General features: G+C 55.6%; 1 protein-coding gene across 6 annotated transcripts in view; it reads right to left on the bottom strand.

The window, feature by feature from the left end:
• The window catches only part of NADSYN1 (NAD synthetase 1), a 33,494-nt gene that overhangs the window by 14,116 nt on the left and 487 nt on the right, over window positions 1-18,891 (bottom strand). For 2 of the 6 annotated variants that reach the window (XM_035013503.1, XM_035013504.1), the window contains exons 2-12: window positions 17,185-17,245; window positions 15,088-15,204; window positions 12,632-12,685; window positions 12,071-12,160; window positions 7,004-7,055; window positions 5,469-5,588; window positions 3,658-3,746; window positions 3,419-3,536; window positions 2,910-3,041; window positions 977-1,051; window positions 121-245 (exon numbers count right to left, since the gene is read on the bottom strand). In XM_035013503.1, the coding sequence (XP_034869394.1) occupies window positions 121-245; window positions 977-1,051; window positions 2,910-3,041; window positions 3,419-3,536; window positions 3,658-3,746; window positions 5,469-5,588; window positions 7,004-7,055; window positions 12,071-12,160; window positions 12,632-12,685; window positions 15,088-15,204; window positions 17,185-17,245 (1,033 nt within the window). Of the gene's footprint in view, window positions 1-120; window positions 688-976; window positions 1,052-2,909; window positions 3,042-3,418; window positions 3,537-3,657; window positions 3,747-3,887; window positions 4,102-5,468; window positions 5,589-7,003; window positions 7,056-7,192; window positions 7,275-12,070; window positions 12,161-12,631; window positions 12,686-15,087; window positions 15,205-17,184; window positions 17,246-18,891 lie in introns of those variants that run through there. The other 4 variants (XM_035013505.1, XM_035013506.1, XM_035013508.1 and 1 more) reach the window with 4 other exon arrangements.

Raw genomic sequence — 18,891 nt, 5'->3', positions numbered from 1 at the left:
AGCGGCCACCCCGGGCAGGTTCTGGGAACCAGCCGCCTGCACTGCTCCGGCCCCCGCCCCCCGGCACGGCGCCCCGGGACCAGCACCACCCCTCCCTCCCTGTGGGCGGGGGCCGCCCACCTGATCTCCTCCACGGGACTGTGGTACTTCCACTCGACGGGCTCTGACGGCGGCGCCAGCAGGTCCTCGTGGCACGAGAGGGCGAAGTCCACCTTCACGCGGGGGTAGGGGCTCACCTTGCTGGCCTGCTGACGGAGATTCGCGACAACGTGACGCCCCCGCGGCGGCAAGCCCGTGGGAGCGGGCGTCAGAGCCACAGTGGTGCTGTCACTCCAAGCGGGACGCGGGAGTCGGAAAGACAGACAGGACCCAGCGTTGGAAGCCTCGGACGTGGAGGGGCCTCTGCTGCGGACGGTCTGACAGTCCCTCACAGGTGCACGCACGGGGTGACCGTGTGGCCCAGCAGCCCCCCTCCCAGGTGCACGCCCAAGAGAAACCGTCTGCACAAGAACTCGCACCCACGTTCGGAGAGCATCATTCATCAGACACAAAACAGACACGGTCCACGTGTCCTCAGCGGAGGCTGGATCATCGCCGTGTAGCGTACCCGCTCCGTGGACCGGGCTTTGGCCGTAAAAAGGCACAAAGCCCTGACAGCTGCTGGACAGGGACCCTGCGGACGTTGTGCTGAGCGACACACGTAATTTCATCTACGTGCAACGCCCGCAGCCCAGAGACCCAAGGCAGGCTGGAGGCTGTGCAGGGCGGGAGGGGGCTGCAGAGTGAGGCTAGCGGCTCGGGTTTCTTTTGTGCTGACGTGCTGACGGCTGCATGAGCCCGTGAGGGTGCCCGAAACCACCGCACCACGGTGTGGCACGGGAATAACAGCTCAGTGACGTGGTCAGTAAATTGCAGGATTTAAGAAAAGAGTCCTCGGGGCATTGTCAGGCACCTGCGTGTGCCTCTACGAACTCACCGCCAGGTTTCGAGATGAAACCTCCGCCCTGTAGCTTCGGACGTCCTCCAGATCCAACGTGGCGGTGAGGACTTCCTGGAGAAGGGGTTTCAAAGAGAAAGCGTGTTTCCTGTTTCCCCCATTTGCACCTGTGATTTGGCCGTTCTCATGGGTGTGCCAAATTGCACAGCGTCCGTCACGCCTTCTAAGGCAGGACTGGGGACCTGTGGGCTCCCAGGGGCCCAGGGAGAGGGCACAGCAGTGTTGTTGCTGACCCAAAGCCCTTCCCTCTCACTGTTGCCACCAGAGCCTCCGGTGAACTCAGACACGTGGCAGCGGTGCCTCAATCGTGGCACAGGACCCGACTCTGCCAATGCACATCTGCCGCGGACTTCCGAGACAGCTTCTCCCCTCTTAAAAGGACTCTTGGGAGCAAGGGCCCCTTTTCTGCTTCACTTGTGGCTGTGTGGAGATGAGATGGCTGGAGCTGCTGCAGCCACCCTGTGACCAGGAGGAGAGGCAAGCCCAGATCCAAGCCCACACAGAGGAAGGCCGGGTTGGAGCATGGCGGAGAGGTGGAGCCAGAGCCCCGGCGATCCATGCGAGGGGCCTGGATGTGCTGCCTGTGTGATCGCAGTGACACGTCCCTGCCTTCACAACCAGATGAGACAGGAGTATTACGAGTAAAAAATACCACGAGATAGAAAAAGAATAAACTTTCGAAAAACAGCAAAAAAGAGAAGCTTCCAATTCATTTATGTTATTCTATCTTCATGAAAAAATACTCCCAGTCAACTGATGTCACTAGAATATCGTGTCATTGCATGCAAGTCGGGGGCAGCGGGAGCTAGTCCTGTGCACCACCGGGTGACACAGGACACTCCTGCTAACAGGCCTGTGGGCATCTGCCACTGTCAACACCGGGCCCGACCCAGGCTGGACACTTCCACAGAGAGAGAGAAAATAGAGCTCATCTGTCCTTTGGTCCTGCCGTCATTTCCCAAAGTGATGGGCCACCAAAGCCACCGTATTTTCCTTGCGACAAACCCAAGGGAAGAGTGAGGCCACAAAAACAAAAACCAAAAACTATAGCGTGAATCTTTTCATGAGAAGAAGACCCCATTCCACTTTTCTCCAAAACGGGTTAGCATCAACATAAACGCCCAACCCAGGCATCCACAGTGCCAGGCAGCCCACGAGGTTCGGAAGACCCCGAGGAGCGCGTCCTAGGGCACGGTCAGCAGCTCTGCTGCTCTGTGCAATGGCTCCGTGCGCCTCACGATTTCTTCTGATTATTTTGGGCGGATCACGGAGGACGTGGCAGGAGAGCACGGCCCGAGGACGGCGATGCCCTCTCTCCCTGAATGCTCGGGCAAAATCAGGTAATTCCAGCCTGCGAGCCCCCTTGGGGAAACAGGTGGCAATGGTCCTCGGGTTTTCGTGTGCTTATGAATCACCTAGGTATATGCTTAAAATGCAGATCCCCAGGTAACCAACCCTGAGGCCTGGCTGGGGCCCAGAGCCTGCAGGGATCCACACGCCTGCTTCTCCTGGTGCAGGTGACCCCAGTCCACTGCCAATCAGTCCTGGGCAAGCTGCCCGCGGCTCTGACATGCGGCCCAGCGTCTGGGCCACATCGACCCGGCCTGAAGACAGCTAAGCACTCCAGGACGCGGGGGCAGGGTGGCGTCAGGCCGACAGCTGACACGCACATGCCCGGACACGTGGGCAAGGGCAAGTGGGTCTCAAGTGGCCTCACCGAGCTCCCCTCTGCTCCACTCCTGTGGATGAAGCCCCCCACCAAACGCCCCTCCTCGCTGTGGGGACCGGTGCCTGCTTATTCCCCAGGCGGCTCCAGCTCCACGTCCTCCTGGGGGACCCAGGGGTCCCCGCTCTGCTGTCACCACCCCCCCCCCGGCGCAGTCACTCCCAGGACGCGTGAGCTCACTCTTACCACGTCATCCAGGGAGAACTGGGCCCCCTGCGCAAAAATGCGGCCGTTCATCGCGATCAGGGCGCAGCCGTCATAGTAGAGCCGGTCCCCGTCACAGCCCTTCTGATTGGCCAGCAGGTAGATCCCCCCGTTCTGGAAGACGTGAATGGCAGCGGGACGTCACCTGCCCTTCCTCAGCCCTCCCGCCACACCATAAAGAGCTCCGCTGCAGGGAAACTGCCTGCACGCGGCGGGGGCCTGGGGGTGTGAGCCCGTGGCCACTGGCGGCACGAACCGGGTACCCTGCTCCAGAGGCAGGGGTAGCAGCGCCTGCCTCCCTGGGGTGCGGCCAGGGTTAAATGAGGTCAGGCAGGTGGGGCCCCAGCGGAGGAGCCCATGCACATTTGCTGAGCACGGGCCCCAACTACGGGCACTGATGCCCACCACGCGTCCTTGCCGCCTGGGCTCCCGTGTGGGACGCGGCACCAGCTCGCAACATGCACGTTCCAGCATCGTGGCCCAACGCCTACCTTGGTGGTGGCCATGGTCACCAGATCCACCCTGGCGTGCGCTTTGCGCAGCACGTGGTGGCTGCCCGAGGCGTTGGTGAAGATCTCCACGCCGTCCAGACCCATGTCCACGTGCGGGCTGTGGGCAGAGGCGGCTGATAGGAAGCGACGGGCTGTGCGCCCCGCCCTCCCAGCCCCGATGCCTCCACAGCCCAAGGCCACGCCACCAGGGCTGCCGCACACAGGGGGCCAAGGCTGACCTGTGGGGTGTCCAGAGCTCCTCGCAGATCTCGCTCCCAATGCAGGTGTCCCAGGTGGCCAGCACTGCGTCTCCAAAGGGCACAGTCTCCTGCAGTCGGAGGACAAAGCGCCCAAGATCCCTTGGCCATGCCCCGTCTGGGCTGCATCCTGACCTCGCTGCCCTTCTCCTCCCAGCCCCAGTGTGGGAGCGTTCCCAGCCCAGGCGGCCCGGCACCAGAGGGAATCTCACTAGCCGGGCGCTGTGCTCTGCGTGGCTGCAGGGCTCACTGGGGCCGTGACAAACTGTCACTCTGCTCTTCAAGTTTCTGTTGGCACAAATCCCCACGGTCATCTTCGTTATTAAGAGTAAAGGGTCTCAGGGCACCTGGGTGGCTCAGTTGTTAAGTATCTGCCTTTGGCTTGGGTCATGATCCCAGGGTCCTGGGATCGAGCCCCCCAGCAGGCTCCCTGCTCTGCGGGAAGCCTGCTTCTCCCTCCCCCACTCCCCCTGCTTGTGTTCCTTCTCTCACTGTGTCTCTCTCTGTCAAATAAATAAATAAAATCTTAAAAAAAAAAAAAAGAGTAAATGGTTTCATTTAGCTGGCCGTCGCACTTTGCACTTTTTTGCGTCACGCACACTCTCACCAGTCTGGCCAGGTGGTCCCACCCCTGTGCCTGGAAGGACCTGAGGATCATTTAAGAAACCTGAGCAAAGTCACCCAGCTCCCGAGCGGCAGGGCCAGAGTGCAAGTGTGTCCATCAGCAAGAACCACATTCACAAGCCACGCATGGTGGGAGCTCCCGGGCGGCGGCAGAGCCACCCCGGGCTGCCACACAGGTCTGAGGAGGCCCTGAGCCCACCAGGCGCTGACGGTCACGCGGGCGTGGGATGCTCCAGCGGGCACGCTGACGCTTCGGCACACGCCAGCCTGGTCCAACTTGGCTACCTCCCTTCATCCCAATGTTACAAAAGAGGCATCCCCTTGTTCAGCCAAAAAATAATCCCGAGGCCTGGAACACATCCTAGAACACTTGGCTCGGGCTCCCTGCGTGTGTGTGAGTTCGACACCCTTTACTCCTGATGGCGAGAGCCACAGTGTAAACCTGGCCCTGTCTTCTCTGATGCGTCCTGCCCCGGACAAGGTCACTGTTCACTGTGGCTGTGAGGAGAGCCCTAACCCAGGACCCTCGCTGGCCGCCGTGGGACTGTGGGGCCCCTGCTCCCCTGGCAAACGTGAGCATGTGGGCACGGCTGGAATCCACACATCGTGAGAAAGCTCAGAGCAACAAGCTGGTAAACCACATATCCAGAGCCGTGCTCACTGACTACCCCAGGCCTGAACTGTCCACGTGCAGCGGGTCCTGGGCTGTCCTCGCCTTGTTCCTGGACATACCCCTGAACCTTAATCCCCAGTTACCAGGGCCTTCAATCAACTACCAGGCAAAACCCTTCCAACTGCAGACTCTGTCCCATGTCAGCCTAGTGCGTCTCCACTGGGATGGATTTTAGGACATACTACGATCCCAGAAGAACGAAATGGGGAGCATCCTACTGTCAGGACTGTTGCAGACATGTCTGTTTCAGACACAGACACGGAAACACACACACACACACACACACAGAGTCTGTTCTGGGTCATGACGATTTCAAAGTGTGCTCACTGCTGCAGTTCATGGCCAAATGAGTTTCCAGGTCACTTCAGAGGTGACCAGACCTGGCTGAGAGTCCCTGCCCAAACCTCAGCCGTGCCCATCCCTGACTGTCCGCGCAGAAGGCGCCGAGCCCAAGCTGGCCTCTGGAAGGGCCTTGCTCACGAATCAAAGCTCGTACCAGAGACACAGTCCGGCTCCCGAGCAGAGGTAGCCTCCATCTGGGGGCAGGGCGGCCACTGTCCTCCAGGGAAAAGGCAGAGGAAACCACTGATGACCAAGAGGCAAAAGGAGCCAGAACCTGGTGGGAATCAGGGGAGAGGGACCCCTGCTCCAGCTCAGGTCCGTCCCTAAGGTCTAGCTGAATCCCTGTGAACCCCTCCACTGGAGAGACTCCGTAAATCGCCATGAACTACCTGGAGTGTAGTCATTAGGGGTACAGAGAACTCAGGGTTGTGGGCTCAACGGTGTCCCGCTCAGATTCCTATGTTGGAGCCCTGACTCCCAGCACCTCAGAACCTGACCGTATCTGGAGTGGGGGCCTTTACAGAGGTGATCAAGGTAACACGGGGTCACCGGGATGGGCTCTGATCCCATATGACCGGGGTCCTTATAAGAAAAGGACATCAGGACATAGACCTGCATGGAGGGACGACCCTGTGAGGACACAGGGAGAGCACGGCCGTCCACACACAAGGAGAGAGGCCTCAGGAGGACCCCACCCTGCCCGCGCCTGCATCTCGGGCATCGGCCTCTGGGACTGAAAGTTATCTGTTATTCAACAACATCCCCTCCATCTGAGGTGCTTTTTTATGGCAGCCTGAGCAAATTAATACACCTGGCAACCAGCATGGGAACTCAGGCAGAAACTAGAGAAGTCAGGGCCCCCCTAGAGCACCCCTCTGTGCCCTGGCTTCCAACCACCTGTGGGAAATGGATAGAGCAGGATTCCAGCTGTCACCCCAGCAGCTTCCCGTAGGAAGAGGGTAGACGCGGCCCCCAGATCAGGCTGGACGATCACAGCTCTGAAGGCCGGGCCAGCCAGATCCAAAAGACACGACAGATGTCCAATGCTGGTTCTTCACAGATTCAACAGGCAGCCACATAAAGTCTTCCTAAAGTTTTGTAACTAGAACCTCTCCCCCTGCCCAAACTTGGCTTCTTGGGTGGTCCCATGGCCCAGGCAGCAGTCCCAGCAAGAAAGAGCCCGCTGGGTTGCCTGGGTGGCTCAGTCGTTGAGCATCTGCCTTCGGCTCAGGTCATGATCCCGGGGTCCTGGGATCGAGCTCCATGTCGGGCTCCCTGCTCGGCGGGAAGCCTGCTTCTCCCTCTCCTACTCCCCCTGCTTGTGTTCCCTCTCTCGCTGTGTCTCTCTGTCAAATAAATAAAATCTTTAAAAAAAAAAAAAGAGCGAGCCTGCTAAGGTGGGGTGGGGACCCCTCCCCCAGCTCCCCGGGGTACCCCAGCAGGTGAGCCGGAGGAGAGGGGGAGGCACGAACAGGCAGAGCATCACTGACGTAAGGGGGTGCCCAGCACGACCCAGGGTTCCAGCCTCCCTACTTGCACAGGAATCTCTCCCCTTGTTTGGTTTTATTCCTTCACCAGTCAGGGCGGGTTCTGGGGCCTTGACCCGAAGAGTCCTGCTCCACGTGGTGCACTGTTAGCCTAGAACAGTGACATGTGGCTGGAAAATGAGATCTACTCCCAGACACTCACCTGCTTTGTCACGTCCTGTATCATCCGGGGGAGAAAATACTCCTCTGTTTGCCTGGGGAGGGAAACACCACAGACTTGAAGATGAGCATCTCGGAAAGCAGGACAGATGGCATCCTAATGTGAGCAAATGCCAATCCGGGAGCTTCGAACCCACGAATAGGCAGAGGGCTGTCAGCTGCTCACACGTGCCTCAACTATCCCCTTCAGAGAAAGGGAAGCATGTAGGGTGAACAGAGAAAGCTCCGGTGCGCTTTCCTCGCGGACACCATGGCACCCAGGGGGCTCCGACCGACTCAGCTTCCCGCGCCTTGCTGTCCAGCACTCCTGAGACACATCACAGGCATTCTCTCCAGGGTGGTCACGTTGCCCCAGGGAGAAATCCAGCTGGAACTCCTGATCAAAGTTTCTGAGTCCGAAAGATCACATTGCATTAACCCGATGCACAACTGCAAACCCATGTTATCACCGAGATGACAGAATTAGTCTCCCAACAGTACAAGACAGACAGAGTCTGATACACACTTCGGTACAAGGCCTCCCAGGGGGCTGCACGGATGGCTAGAATGGAAGAAATACACGGTTCACAGATCCGACCTCAAATAGGCTGTTACAAGATGCACTACTAAGACCTTTAATTACGTATATTTCTTTTTTCTTTCTGAGAAATTCACAAGAACCTTCCAGAATGACTTTAGCAGCTTTTACTTGAATAAATCGTTAACGCTCGGAAATTGGAGGGTGCTGCCTTCTCTCCTGTGCTAAGGACGGGGACGGGGACACTCGACCCTGCTGACCTCCGAGCCGCCCTGCCATCCCAGCGAGCTCTCTATCCACCATGGGCACGTTTGCTCTCGTCACTGTGTCAAAATTCTCTTTAAAGGGAAGAACCCCCCCACCCCAAGGTTTCTCCTTTCCTCTCCTACCTCTCCACCCCCACCAAGACCCACAGAGTACCAGACCAAAGCAACACCACCAGGAGATGGTATGTGCTCCCCTCCATGTCCACTCTCTGCTCCAAGGCCAGCAAGCACCTCGTACGTGGCCGGTGAGCTTCTCCAGGGTTCATAAAGAGCCAAAATATCATGAGTAAAAGTCCCGCACTGTAGCCGGTCATCCAAAGCCTGGCTCAGGCTGGTCCAACCTCCTCCCATGGTCCCCACACCTGACTCCTCTGCATGGCCTAAGCCTTTCTCTAGCTGGATGCCCTTTCTTCCCAGCCAACATCCTCTGGAAAAAACCTAGCTGCGGATTCCTGCCAAGAAACCAGTTTTGGCCATGCTGATTACATGCCTTCTCCACCCCCAAGGAGCTACAAGAGCCCCTGTGATCCCTGTCTCGCTGTGCTTAAATCTGGGGGTACATCTAAAAACATAAGGAAAATGAGCAGATTCTTTTTTTTTTTTTTTTTTAAGATTTTATTTATTTGACAGAGAGAGACACAGCGAGAGAGGGAACACAAGCGGGGGAGTGGGAGAGGGAGAAGCAGGCTTCCCGCTGACCAGGGAGCCTGATGCGGGGCTCGATCCCAGGACTCTGGGATCATGACCTGAGCGGAAGGCAGACGCTTAATGACTGAGCCACCCAGGTGCCCCAAATGAGCAGATTCTTAAGTTTCCTGCAGTCAAGAGCCAGGTTATTTTTTTCTGTTTTCTTAAGAGGCCTGAACCTGTCATGCGGTCATTACTAAGGTGGGGACAAAGTAACATGCCCAGTTATGGAAACCATACTGGCACAGCGCCCAGAGGGTAAAAATCTCTCGTTTCCACGGTGCCTAAGTGTGAGCCGGCTGCTCAGCTCGGTGCCTGCCACCACCCCTTCCACAGGCACAATCATGCCAGCGACCGTCTGAAGGAGCTACCATGAGGCCCACACACCCACACGACAGAGACGAGAGATCCTAGACGCCCAGGAAATTCAGAGACAACGTGCCCAGTAAAAGATCTCAAAGAAGAGATGATCAGACAGTGGAAAAAGAAAAAGGGAGCCTGCACATGGTGAAAAGGATCTGAAAAACTGCAAACGTGCACAGATCTGAAGAACAGAGCCTCCCGTGAGCACGGCACAGAGGACAGATTTAGGGGAATGAACCCCAAGAGAAAATACAGGTACGTGGGTAGAGAGCCGACGAAAGACCAGGACCCGTGATGCCCGATAGCAAAGGCTCCTGGACAAGGAGAACAAAGAACAAAAGCCTCTGAAAATGGGAAATAAGAAAATGTTCCCAAAATTAAAGTCCCGACAGTAGGAGCACCTGGGTGGCTCAGCCGGTTAAGCATCTGCCTTCGGCTCAGGTCATGACCCCAGGGTCCTGGGATCGAGCCCCGCATCAGCTCCCTGCTCAGCAGGGAGTCTGCTTCTCCCCCGCCCCTCACCCTGCTCGTGCACTCTTGCTCTCTCTCAAATGAATAAATAAATAAGTCTTCAAAAAAATTAAAGTCCCGATGGTCAGGTCAAAACCACCGGGCACACATGGTTAGGACAGCAGAGGCCCAGCACGGACGAAGCTCTGCCCATGGAGGAACGGCCCCGCCGACAGCTTCGCACCCTTACGGCCGGCGGTCGGTGCACCTGCTCTTGGCCTCGATGTGACTCACACTGTCCCCACTCTGTCCACACCCTGCCGCTCGCTGTGGGTGTCCTGCCTCACCCCTGCCTCATCCCTGTGAGGTGCCCACAGGCTCACGGCACACGGGCGGCCGGGGGAGCTATCCTTCACAAGACCCCTTGGAGTGGCACCCTCGCCAGGACCTGGCGCTCTCCAACCTTTTAATTTTACCGCTCGGGTGGCACAGAAAGAAATCTCACCATGGTGCCTGTTGATATCGGCCTGATTTCTAGCAATATCCAGCATCGATTCATGTGTTTGTTTTTGCTTCTATCAAATTTCTCCCTTGCTCTTTGTACCTTTATTTTTCTGTTTGAGTTTCTCTGAGTATTTTTTCTGTTTTTTATTGATTCAGGAGTCCTTTAAATCCCTGAGCAACAACCTTTGGGCATTCGACAAATATTTGCTGGGTCCCCACCACCTGCCAGCACTCTTCTCAGAACTAAGGAAACCACAAGGACATGGATGCCATGTTAACACCTGCCATGCGCTGTGCTCAGCGCTTTACACACAGACTCTGTCATCCCCACAACCACAGCCCTACGGGATCACTGCCGTGACTGTCCCCAAGGCAGAGAGAGATCGGGTCGCTCTGCTGGCCCGAAGTGGCCCAGCTGAGTGGCAGAGGCAGGTTCGACCTCCCAACTCCAGAGACACCTGCTCTGTAAGGGCTGCAAACTAACCCCTGTGTGGTTCAGTCAAGGAGGGCACTCAAATAAAGTGCTTTACATAAGAAAGCATGAGAAAACGAGAAAGAGCTCTCAAAACGAAAAATAAGATAGCTGAATTTAAATTTCAGTAGAGCGGAGAGTAAGATGATGGAATCTTCTAGAATGTGGCAAAGAAAAGATAAGATGACTAGAGGAAACGGTCCAGGAAATCGAATCCCCAAGCAAGAGGTGTTCCAGAAACAGAAAATAGAACAGAAACTCGCCCAGAAAGGACAGGACAACCTTTCCCAAGACTAAGGGACCAGGGTCTCCGGGTCACAGGGCCACAAGAGGGCTTCACACAAGGGCCCAAAGACCCACACCAAGGCCCATATAACAAAATTTTAAAAGACCAAAGATAACAAGAAGCTTCTCCATGTGCCCAGGAGAAAAGAAAATAATCACATGAGAGCTAAAAAGACTCTGAGTAGCACCAGACTTCTCCCCAGCAAGAGCACAAGCCAAAGGCAATCCTACACACGATACATTTAAAACTATGCAGAAAAGTTATTTTTAACCTAGGCTTTTTTTTTTTAATTCTGCAAAACTATTCATCACGTGTAAGAGTCCAATAAAGACATCTGCACGCAGGCAAGATGTTAAAAAATTCACCTTTAATGGATCGTTGCTTAGAAAGTATGATATCATGATTTACCTTAAGAAATATATTTGGTCTTCCTGGCACTGAGCTCTTAAAGCCCTTGGATTTTCCGGAGATAAGAGCCATACAGGTGTTTTTACATTAATGGTGTCAGTGGGAAAGGCCTTCTGGTTGCCAGGGGAGCCAAGCCAGGGATCAGGAAGTTGGAGCTTTTGGACCCACCTCCAGACCTGGGGAAGGAGCCAGACTGGGGGTTGAGTTCAGTGGCCAAAGGCCAATGATTTCATGAATCATGCCTTGTAATGAAGCCTCCAGAAAACTTCCAAGAATGAGGTTTGGGGAGTTCTTGGATTGGTGACTGCGTGGAGATCCGGGGAGAACAGTACACCCCCAGAGCCCGCCCTGTGCATCTCTCCCACTTGGTTGTCTTGATTATATCCTCTTAGAGTAAACCGTGATCTAGAAGTCAACCTCAGAGGGAGTGGTAGGAACCTCTGGAATATACTAGAAGCCACATGCCAGCAAATGAGCAACTTGTCAGAGACAGTGATGCAGGGGGCTGGTCAGCCCAGGACGGCGAGAAGTCCCACAGAACTGTGCAGGAAGGGGGTGGCGGAAGTACAGAAAACCCCGAAGTTTTCCTACATACAACTATGCAGCGTCTGAAGATACAATGTTGGAAGCTGCACCTGCCACAGCCACAGGACCACATAAACGCCAGGAACCCCGGCGAGAACAGCGGACAGGTTTCTCACCCAGGGGTGACCATGCCCCCAGGGGACATTTGCCAAAGTCAGGAGACATCCAAGGCTGTCACAAACAGACTACCTACGGGGGAGGCCAGGGAGGCTGCCGCACCCCTTGCCATGCAGAGGACAGCCCGAGGCCGCGGTGGACACCCCGGCGTACAGGATGACTCTGGACATGAGATGTCCGATGGGCCACGGTCGATGAGCTTTCTGTAATCAATCGGCCGTACTGTAACCAGCTGCCTCAAGACAGCTGTACCTAAAATGGCAGGAACTTGCCCCCAGATTCTCTCGTATCTCCCCCAGGATGCGGACCACGACTCTGCCCAGGGAAGACATGAAACAAGCATCCACAGAGTGGCCACAACCTGTGCTTCCCTGCTCGGGGCACCGGGGACTCACCGGTTCCGTGACCACGGGGTGAACCAGCGCAGTTCCCGGTAGTTGCCTTCGTTGGCCAAGGCCATTTTGGGTCTGATGAGCAGGATTCTCCTACAGGGAGGAAAACAGGACGGCTCTTGAGATGAGCACCCGTTAACAAGGGGCGGCCCACAGGTCCACCCTCCCCTGACGGTGGACGGTGACTGAGCCGCCAAGACCCAGCAGGCGTGCTGAGCTGTGCGGGCAGCTGACGTCCGGGGTCCGCCAAGACAGCAGGACACACCACCCTCCGTCGAACGGCAGCAGCCCCACCCTGCGGTCTCTCCCCTTCTGATACCCGAAGGTGAGCGTGGTGGGCAGAGGCCAGGAGAAGCAGTGATGCCTGGGTCACCTGCCCGTATGTGGGCCCCCCCAAGGACCAGACGTTGCCGGAAGCTGCCTCTTAGCACATGGCTCCCAGGGAGCATGCGGTTCCCAGGGCGCAGGGTTCCAGCGACCATGCGGTTCCCAGAGAGCATGCCGCAGGGCAGCAGAGCCTGGGGGAGGCGGCGCGCGGGGCACTCTCTCCCGGCCGCCACCTACCTGTTAAGAAATATCACCCTGCAGTTGTAGCGGACATTCCGGTGCATGACAGGCCTGCGGAGAGAGGGGGCACACACGTGTCTGCGAACAGCAAAATCCTATGTCCGTTTTAGTACGAAGCCTCCTCGAGCCCTGGAGGAGAAGCAGAAGGCTCCCCAGTAGCTTTCTCAGAGGGTTTCTGCCCTGAGATAGGCTCTAAAGCGGGAGAGACTCTTCCAGTGGAGCGTAATCATTCCCTCTCAGGGCTCTTCCTCTCTCCTGGAACATTCTCAGACCTTCCAGTGGCTGCCCCCCCATCTGCACGCAGCCCTGTCACCGTGTCACCTCTCCGTCCCCTACTGGCCTTAAGCACCAGCCCCTGCGCCTTCCTGGTTCTCCTTCAGAGCACCTCCTGACCTGTGGCCTGCGCCCCTTCCATTTGTCCACCACTCTGTCTGGACCCCTCCCACAGATATTGTGCTTCACATCTCCCCCCTCGTGTCCTCCCCCTCTGCAGGAAGTGGGGCACTCTGCTAGGAGGAAGCTGGCCAGGTATCAAGGACATCATGATATTATTATTGTTTTGTTTAGAAGCTTATAGGTCCAAATAAATGTTAGATGTGAAAAGAAAATATCTTTATAAATATGAGTCTTAATATCTTAAGAGTAAAAAGTATAGAAATAAAAATAGGATTACAGGGCGCCTGGGTGGCTGAGTCGGTTGAGTGTCTGATGCTTGATTTCGGCTTGGGTCATGATCTTGGGGTTGTGAGATCGGGCCCCATGCCCGACTCCCAGCTCAGCGAGGCATCTGCTTCTCTCCCTGTCCCTCTGCCCCTCCTCCTTCTCCCTCTCTCAAATAAACAAATAAAATTTTTAAAAAGTAGGATTATAAACTCTAAGCCAAGAGAAGAAAGTGGAGCACAGAAAAGCACAAGGGAAACCCAGAGGGAGACAACAGGGCCCGAGCAGGACTATGCCCCTCTGGCAGCTGAATCAGGAAGCGCAGGGACGTCCACATCCTAATTCCTGGAGCGCCAGGAATTGTAATGTAAGCCCCCTCACATGACGACAGGGGCTTTGCACACCCTGAGATGGGGAGATTATCCTGGACTACCTGGGTAGTCACCAGGTCCTTACACGAGGGAGGCGGGGGTCAGAGCGGGAGCAGAGGTATGGGAGACCACTGCTGGCTCTGAAGGTGGACCAGGGGTCCTGAGGGATGCAGGGGCCTCGCCAAGCAGGACTGCCCCCCAAGAGCCTCCAGGACCCAGCCTGGCTGATCTGAACCATTTTTCAGACTTCTGATGTCCACAAACATAAGACAAAAAACTTGTGTTGCTTTTGTGTTTTACGTTTGCGGTCATTTGTCACAGCAGCGATAGGAAACATCCAGAATCATGATAAACGTGACCAAACTGGGTCAAAAATCCTGTCTGTGACCTGTACCTCTGAAACAAATATTATATGTTAAAAAAAAAAAAAAAGCAGGAGGGGAAGAATGAAGGGGGAGAAATCGGAGGGAGAGACGAACCATGAGAGACGATGGACTCTGAGAAACAAACTGAGGGTTCTAGAGGGGAGGGGGGTGGGAGGGTGGGTTAGCCCGGTGATGGGTATTAAGGAGGGCACGTTCTGCATGGAGCACTGGGTGTTATACGAAAACAATGGATCGTGGATCACTACATCAAAAACTAATGATGTAATGTATGGGGATTAACATAACATAATAAAATTGAAAAAAAGAAGAAGAAAAAAAAACCCGTCTGTGAGCTGCTGAAAGGAGGCCCCAGTAAACACGGGTCACAGGAGGTGGAAGGAAGTGGTGGGCACACGCAAGGCTGTGCTAAGAGGAAAGCAAACAGGGCTCTGCTTCCGTCAGGCAGAACCGACCTGAAGATTTAAACAGGAAGGGCACACGAGCCCACTGAGGGGCTCTGGCTTTGTGAGGACGGCACACACAGGAGCGGAATCCCACCCGTACGACCCGCGCCTGGGGACCCGCGCGCTACGTGCCCGCGCCATACGGAACCTGCCCCCTACGTACCCGCACCGTATACACCTGCTCCTCTGGACCCCACCCCTACGTACCCACGCCATATACAACTGCACCATCCGGAACCATATGGCCTGCGTGTTGATGTGGAGTGATGTGGCCTCATCCCAAGACTTACCATTAAGGGAAGAAAGTTCCATATGTGTGACGGGGTGAACACCATGCTCCCACGGTGCACAGTGTGCTCCCACATGGGCAGGAGCTTCTCGGGGAACCTGTAAAAGCTGCTTCCTAGAGCTGCCTCCGTTGGGGGACCTAGGGGTCTACAGGCTGGGGGGCGTACAAAACCCGCTTTGCAACATAAGGCCTTTTGTATCTTTGAAGTGTGCAGATCCCGAATCCCTGAAGGTAGGCCAGCTCGCACCCTGAACCTCCCTTGTTTTCTGAGCTTGCCTTCCCAGATGTGCGTGTTAGCACTTACAGTCCCACGTCGCAGATGATATCCTGAGTGACCGGAGAGTCCAGAAGGGCGGCCAGGACTTGGAGTGAATGCAAGAGGGTGTCCGACTCGTAGTAATGATCCCAACACCCGTAGCCACTGCAGAGGAAGGGAGCAGGCAGGTGAGCCCTGGAGACGCACTGGGGGAGTGGGGAGGGGCGGCAGGGGCCCACGGGCCAATGGGGTCGGAACATGCAGGGGTGCAACCAGCGATTCCACTGTGCAACCGGAGTTAGGATCACTGCTACAAGAGAGGATGCATTTCCCCAAAAATGAAGAAACCTCTGGCCCCAGGCTCTTTTTTCCTAGCTTTAAGTTACAATGAGAAATTCTCTCTTGTGTCAACATGTCTGCCTGTGGATGTTTTTTTAACTTTTAATGCAGCCAAAATCACATTGATCTACAAAGCCGAACCCACAGGAACACGTTCCTCAGACAAGGAAGATCATTAATATCATTCCATTATCACTCACAGAGTGACTCTTAGTTCTTGCTATGGTTTGTGCTGGTAGCAGGCTGGATGGTGTCCCCCAAAAAGCTGTGTCCACCTCCTAACCTCCAGAGCCCGTGAATGTGACCGTACTGGGGGAAGGGTCTTTTTTTTTTTTTTTTAAAGATTTTATTTACTTATTTGAGAGAGTGAGAGAGAGAAAGAGCACAAGAGGGGGGAGCGGGAGAGGGAGAAGCAGACTCCCTGCTGAGCAGGGAGCCCGATGTGGGACTCGATCCCGGGACTCCAGGATCATGACCTGAGCCGAAGGCAGTCGCTTAACCAACTGAGCCACCCAGGCACCCCTTGGGGAAAGGGTCTTTACAGAGGTTATTAAGGATCTAAAGATGAGATGAGCCTGAATGACCTAGGCAGGTGCTGAATCGAACAGGAGGAGAAGACATGGAGGGGAGCGGTATGAAGACAGAGATAGGCGACACGCGGCCACAGGACAAGGGGTGGGAGCGGAAGCTGGAGGAGGCAGGAAGGATCCTCCCCTGGAGCTTTTGGAGGAAGCTTCTGGCCTCCAGAACTGTGAGAGAGTCAGTTCCAGCCACCCATGAGGCCACCCAGCTTGTCGATCCTGTAACTAACATCCTCCGCCTTATAAAATGACAGGTCCAGATTTGGGGGCCAGGTGTGGGGAGAGCACAGGACAAAGAAAGGAGTAAGGACCTAACCTGGAGGTGTCTGGACAGCGATTATGCCAGGGGGACTGGGCTGCTGAGGGCAACCCTGCAGTGGGAAGAACAGACAAAATACAAACACTGAGCCAGGACCTCAGGGGTAGAGATCATTTACACACCCCAGGACCCCAGGGGCAGAGGAGTGTCTTGAAGAGCAGGTTAAGTGAGGGTGCAAATCCTCTTGGCTACCACGGGAGACACAGCCCGAGCTGAAGTTGAGATTCCAAAGACAGAAGTCCAGCTCTCGAGGAAAAGGACAGGAGTGGCCTCAGGGGCGAATACAAAGACACCTGGGAGGTGAGACTTTCTGTTTACACAAAGCCCAGAATCCAAGGCAGGGACGTGGCCTGAGGAAGAACTTCTGATCCCACAAATGGCCAGGACCTGTAAACACGTGGGAACCCAGAGGGCAGCTGACATCTGTCACAAAAGAACCGTAGCTCATAAGACACTTGCACACAGCGACCACTTGCTTATTTCTGAATAAGGGACAAGGAGGAACTGGCTTCCCGATCACTTCGAACAGGCAGAGTGGAAATGATCACTCACACTCACTTGTGGAGAGATGCCGAGACCAGTAAGTGAAACGTGCTTGTGACCAAACATGAGAGGGAGGGCCTGGGGAGGGTGGTGGCCAGCAGAAGCGGCTCGGACATCAGTCCAACCGCCGAGTCCTTGCTCCTCTAGTGACCCGACATGGGGCTCCAGGCCGGCCCAGCCTGGCTGGGCACTCTTGCTCAGAGGCATCAAGCAGGCCCACTCGCAGGCTTTCGATGCCCCTCAACAGGCCCGGCCATCTGCACCTCTCCATACCCACCCCCCTTCCCAGCGTTTCCGCTGCGGGGAGCTGATGCGGATCCCTCCACCTGCCTGCCCTGTGGGGTCTGTGTGTTCTGCTCTCACCATATTTCCAGTTCTGGTCCCAGCCTGTATCTTGCTCCTTTGCGTTTGGCAATTTCAATACCTGAGAGAGAGAGAGAGAGGGGAACAATTTCAGCACCTACAACATGGTCAGAGGCAGATAAAACACTGCTGTAATAGGCGTGATAAAAAGCCAAACCACAAACAAAAGCACTCAGTGATCTCCCTGACCCCATGCAGCCAAGGACAGGCTCTCCCACAGACTCTGCTTACACCGGAGGGAAATAAGACACAGGGCCTGCAGGGCTGACCTTAGCACCTGGGAGGAGGCAGCCACACCCTGGTAGTTCATTAACGGGCAGATATGGAAGACCGTGTGCAGGGAGAGGGCAGGACTCGAAGGACCACAGCCTACAGCAGCACTGGAAACCTCTGGTTTGGGGCAGCGGGGCCCAACGTGCACCTGCGGAGGAGAGGCCACCTGAACAGAGACTCAGCTCTGGCCACCGACCGCCTCGCTCCAATTAGATATGCTCTGCACTCTGTTAAGATGAAAGCAGATTGAGGTTGAAAGAAAGAGGTTGAAGGTCTGGGGCACATGGCTGAAAAGATGCCCTCTCTAGCATCCTCCTGTTCTTACTGCAAACACTCTTGCAGGGAGCAGCTCAGAACAAGACGGCCTGGGGTGAGCACACCTGCAGGGTTGCCCAGGACAGCCCCACTCTAGCTATAGGTCTGAGTAATTGGACCTTTCATGCTCACAGATGGGCTGGTGCCAAGGCTCACTATATGGGGCCCCCCCCCCAACAACCACACCCTAGTCTCTAAGATTGCAGGCTCACCCCTTCCTCTGCTTCCCTCTAGGGGCTGGCTTCTCCCAAAGTCTACCCATCAGGACAGTCTCTAGGCACCAGACACAGTAACAGCACTCCCGTCTGTCTTAAAGTCTGACTTGCTTCAAGCTCATGTGCTCCTTGCTTGCTGACCTAAGTCCCTGGGTCTGTAACAGAACTAACCTACTCTCCTTGAGATTTGCAGACCACTGGGCTCACGGAGTGAAGGACCTGACTCTCCCAGATGATGAGCCCTGACAGCATTCGAGAACAGCTGAGGGGGCGGGATGCTAGCGAGTCCGTTCAGGGTCATGTCCACATCTAACTGCCATCTGGGCACCTGCTTCTCCTGCATGCAGCCCCCCTCCCTCTTCCTGCACCATCCCCTTTGAAACCCTCAGGCTCCCCCTGGATGGGAAAGATGGACTTTGACACGTTAGTTCAACATCTTCCCAGGTTGCCTGGTTCCTGAATAAAGCAAGTTTTTCTTCACTCCCCATCACTTGGGTTGATGGCAAGCTGCCGAAACTGAGTTAGGAACCAGTTCTCTGTCTGGTAACAAGACCACCTTTCGTGGGACACTTCTTCACAACATCTTCGCTGGTGGTTGACCACCCTCTTCCTTAAATGCCTCTAAACATGGACAACTCAGCCCCTCTCAGGCATCTCAGCCCTAACTAAGCCACACTGGACCCCGGAGGTATCTGAGGACAGGTAAGCCTCAGTCTCTCATCTCCATCTCTGCCTCTGCAGCCACGCTTTTCCTACCACGAGTGTATACCATGGGCACCCCCAGGAACGGTAAACCACCCCCAATTCGGGGGGGGCCTGGGCACTTACGGGGGCATCATTATGCATCATCTTATCCGTCCCCACCAATTCGGGGGGGGCCTGGGCACTTACAGGGGGGTCATTA

The sequence above is a fragment of the Mirounga leonina genome, unplaced genomic scaffold (assembly GCF_011800145.1).
Source record: "Mirounga leonina isolate KUSES-001 unplaced genomic scaffold, KU_Mleo_1.0 Mir_166, whole genome shotgun sequence".
Lineage (NCBI taxonomy): Eukaryota > Metazoa > Chordata > Mammalia > Carnivora > Phocidae > Mirounga > Mirounga leonina.
Note: the sequence above shows the minus strand (reverse complement) of the source record. Positions and strands in the feature narration are given on the sequence as shown.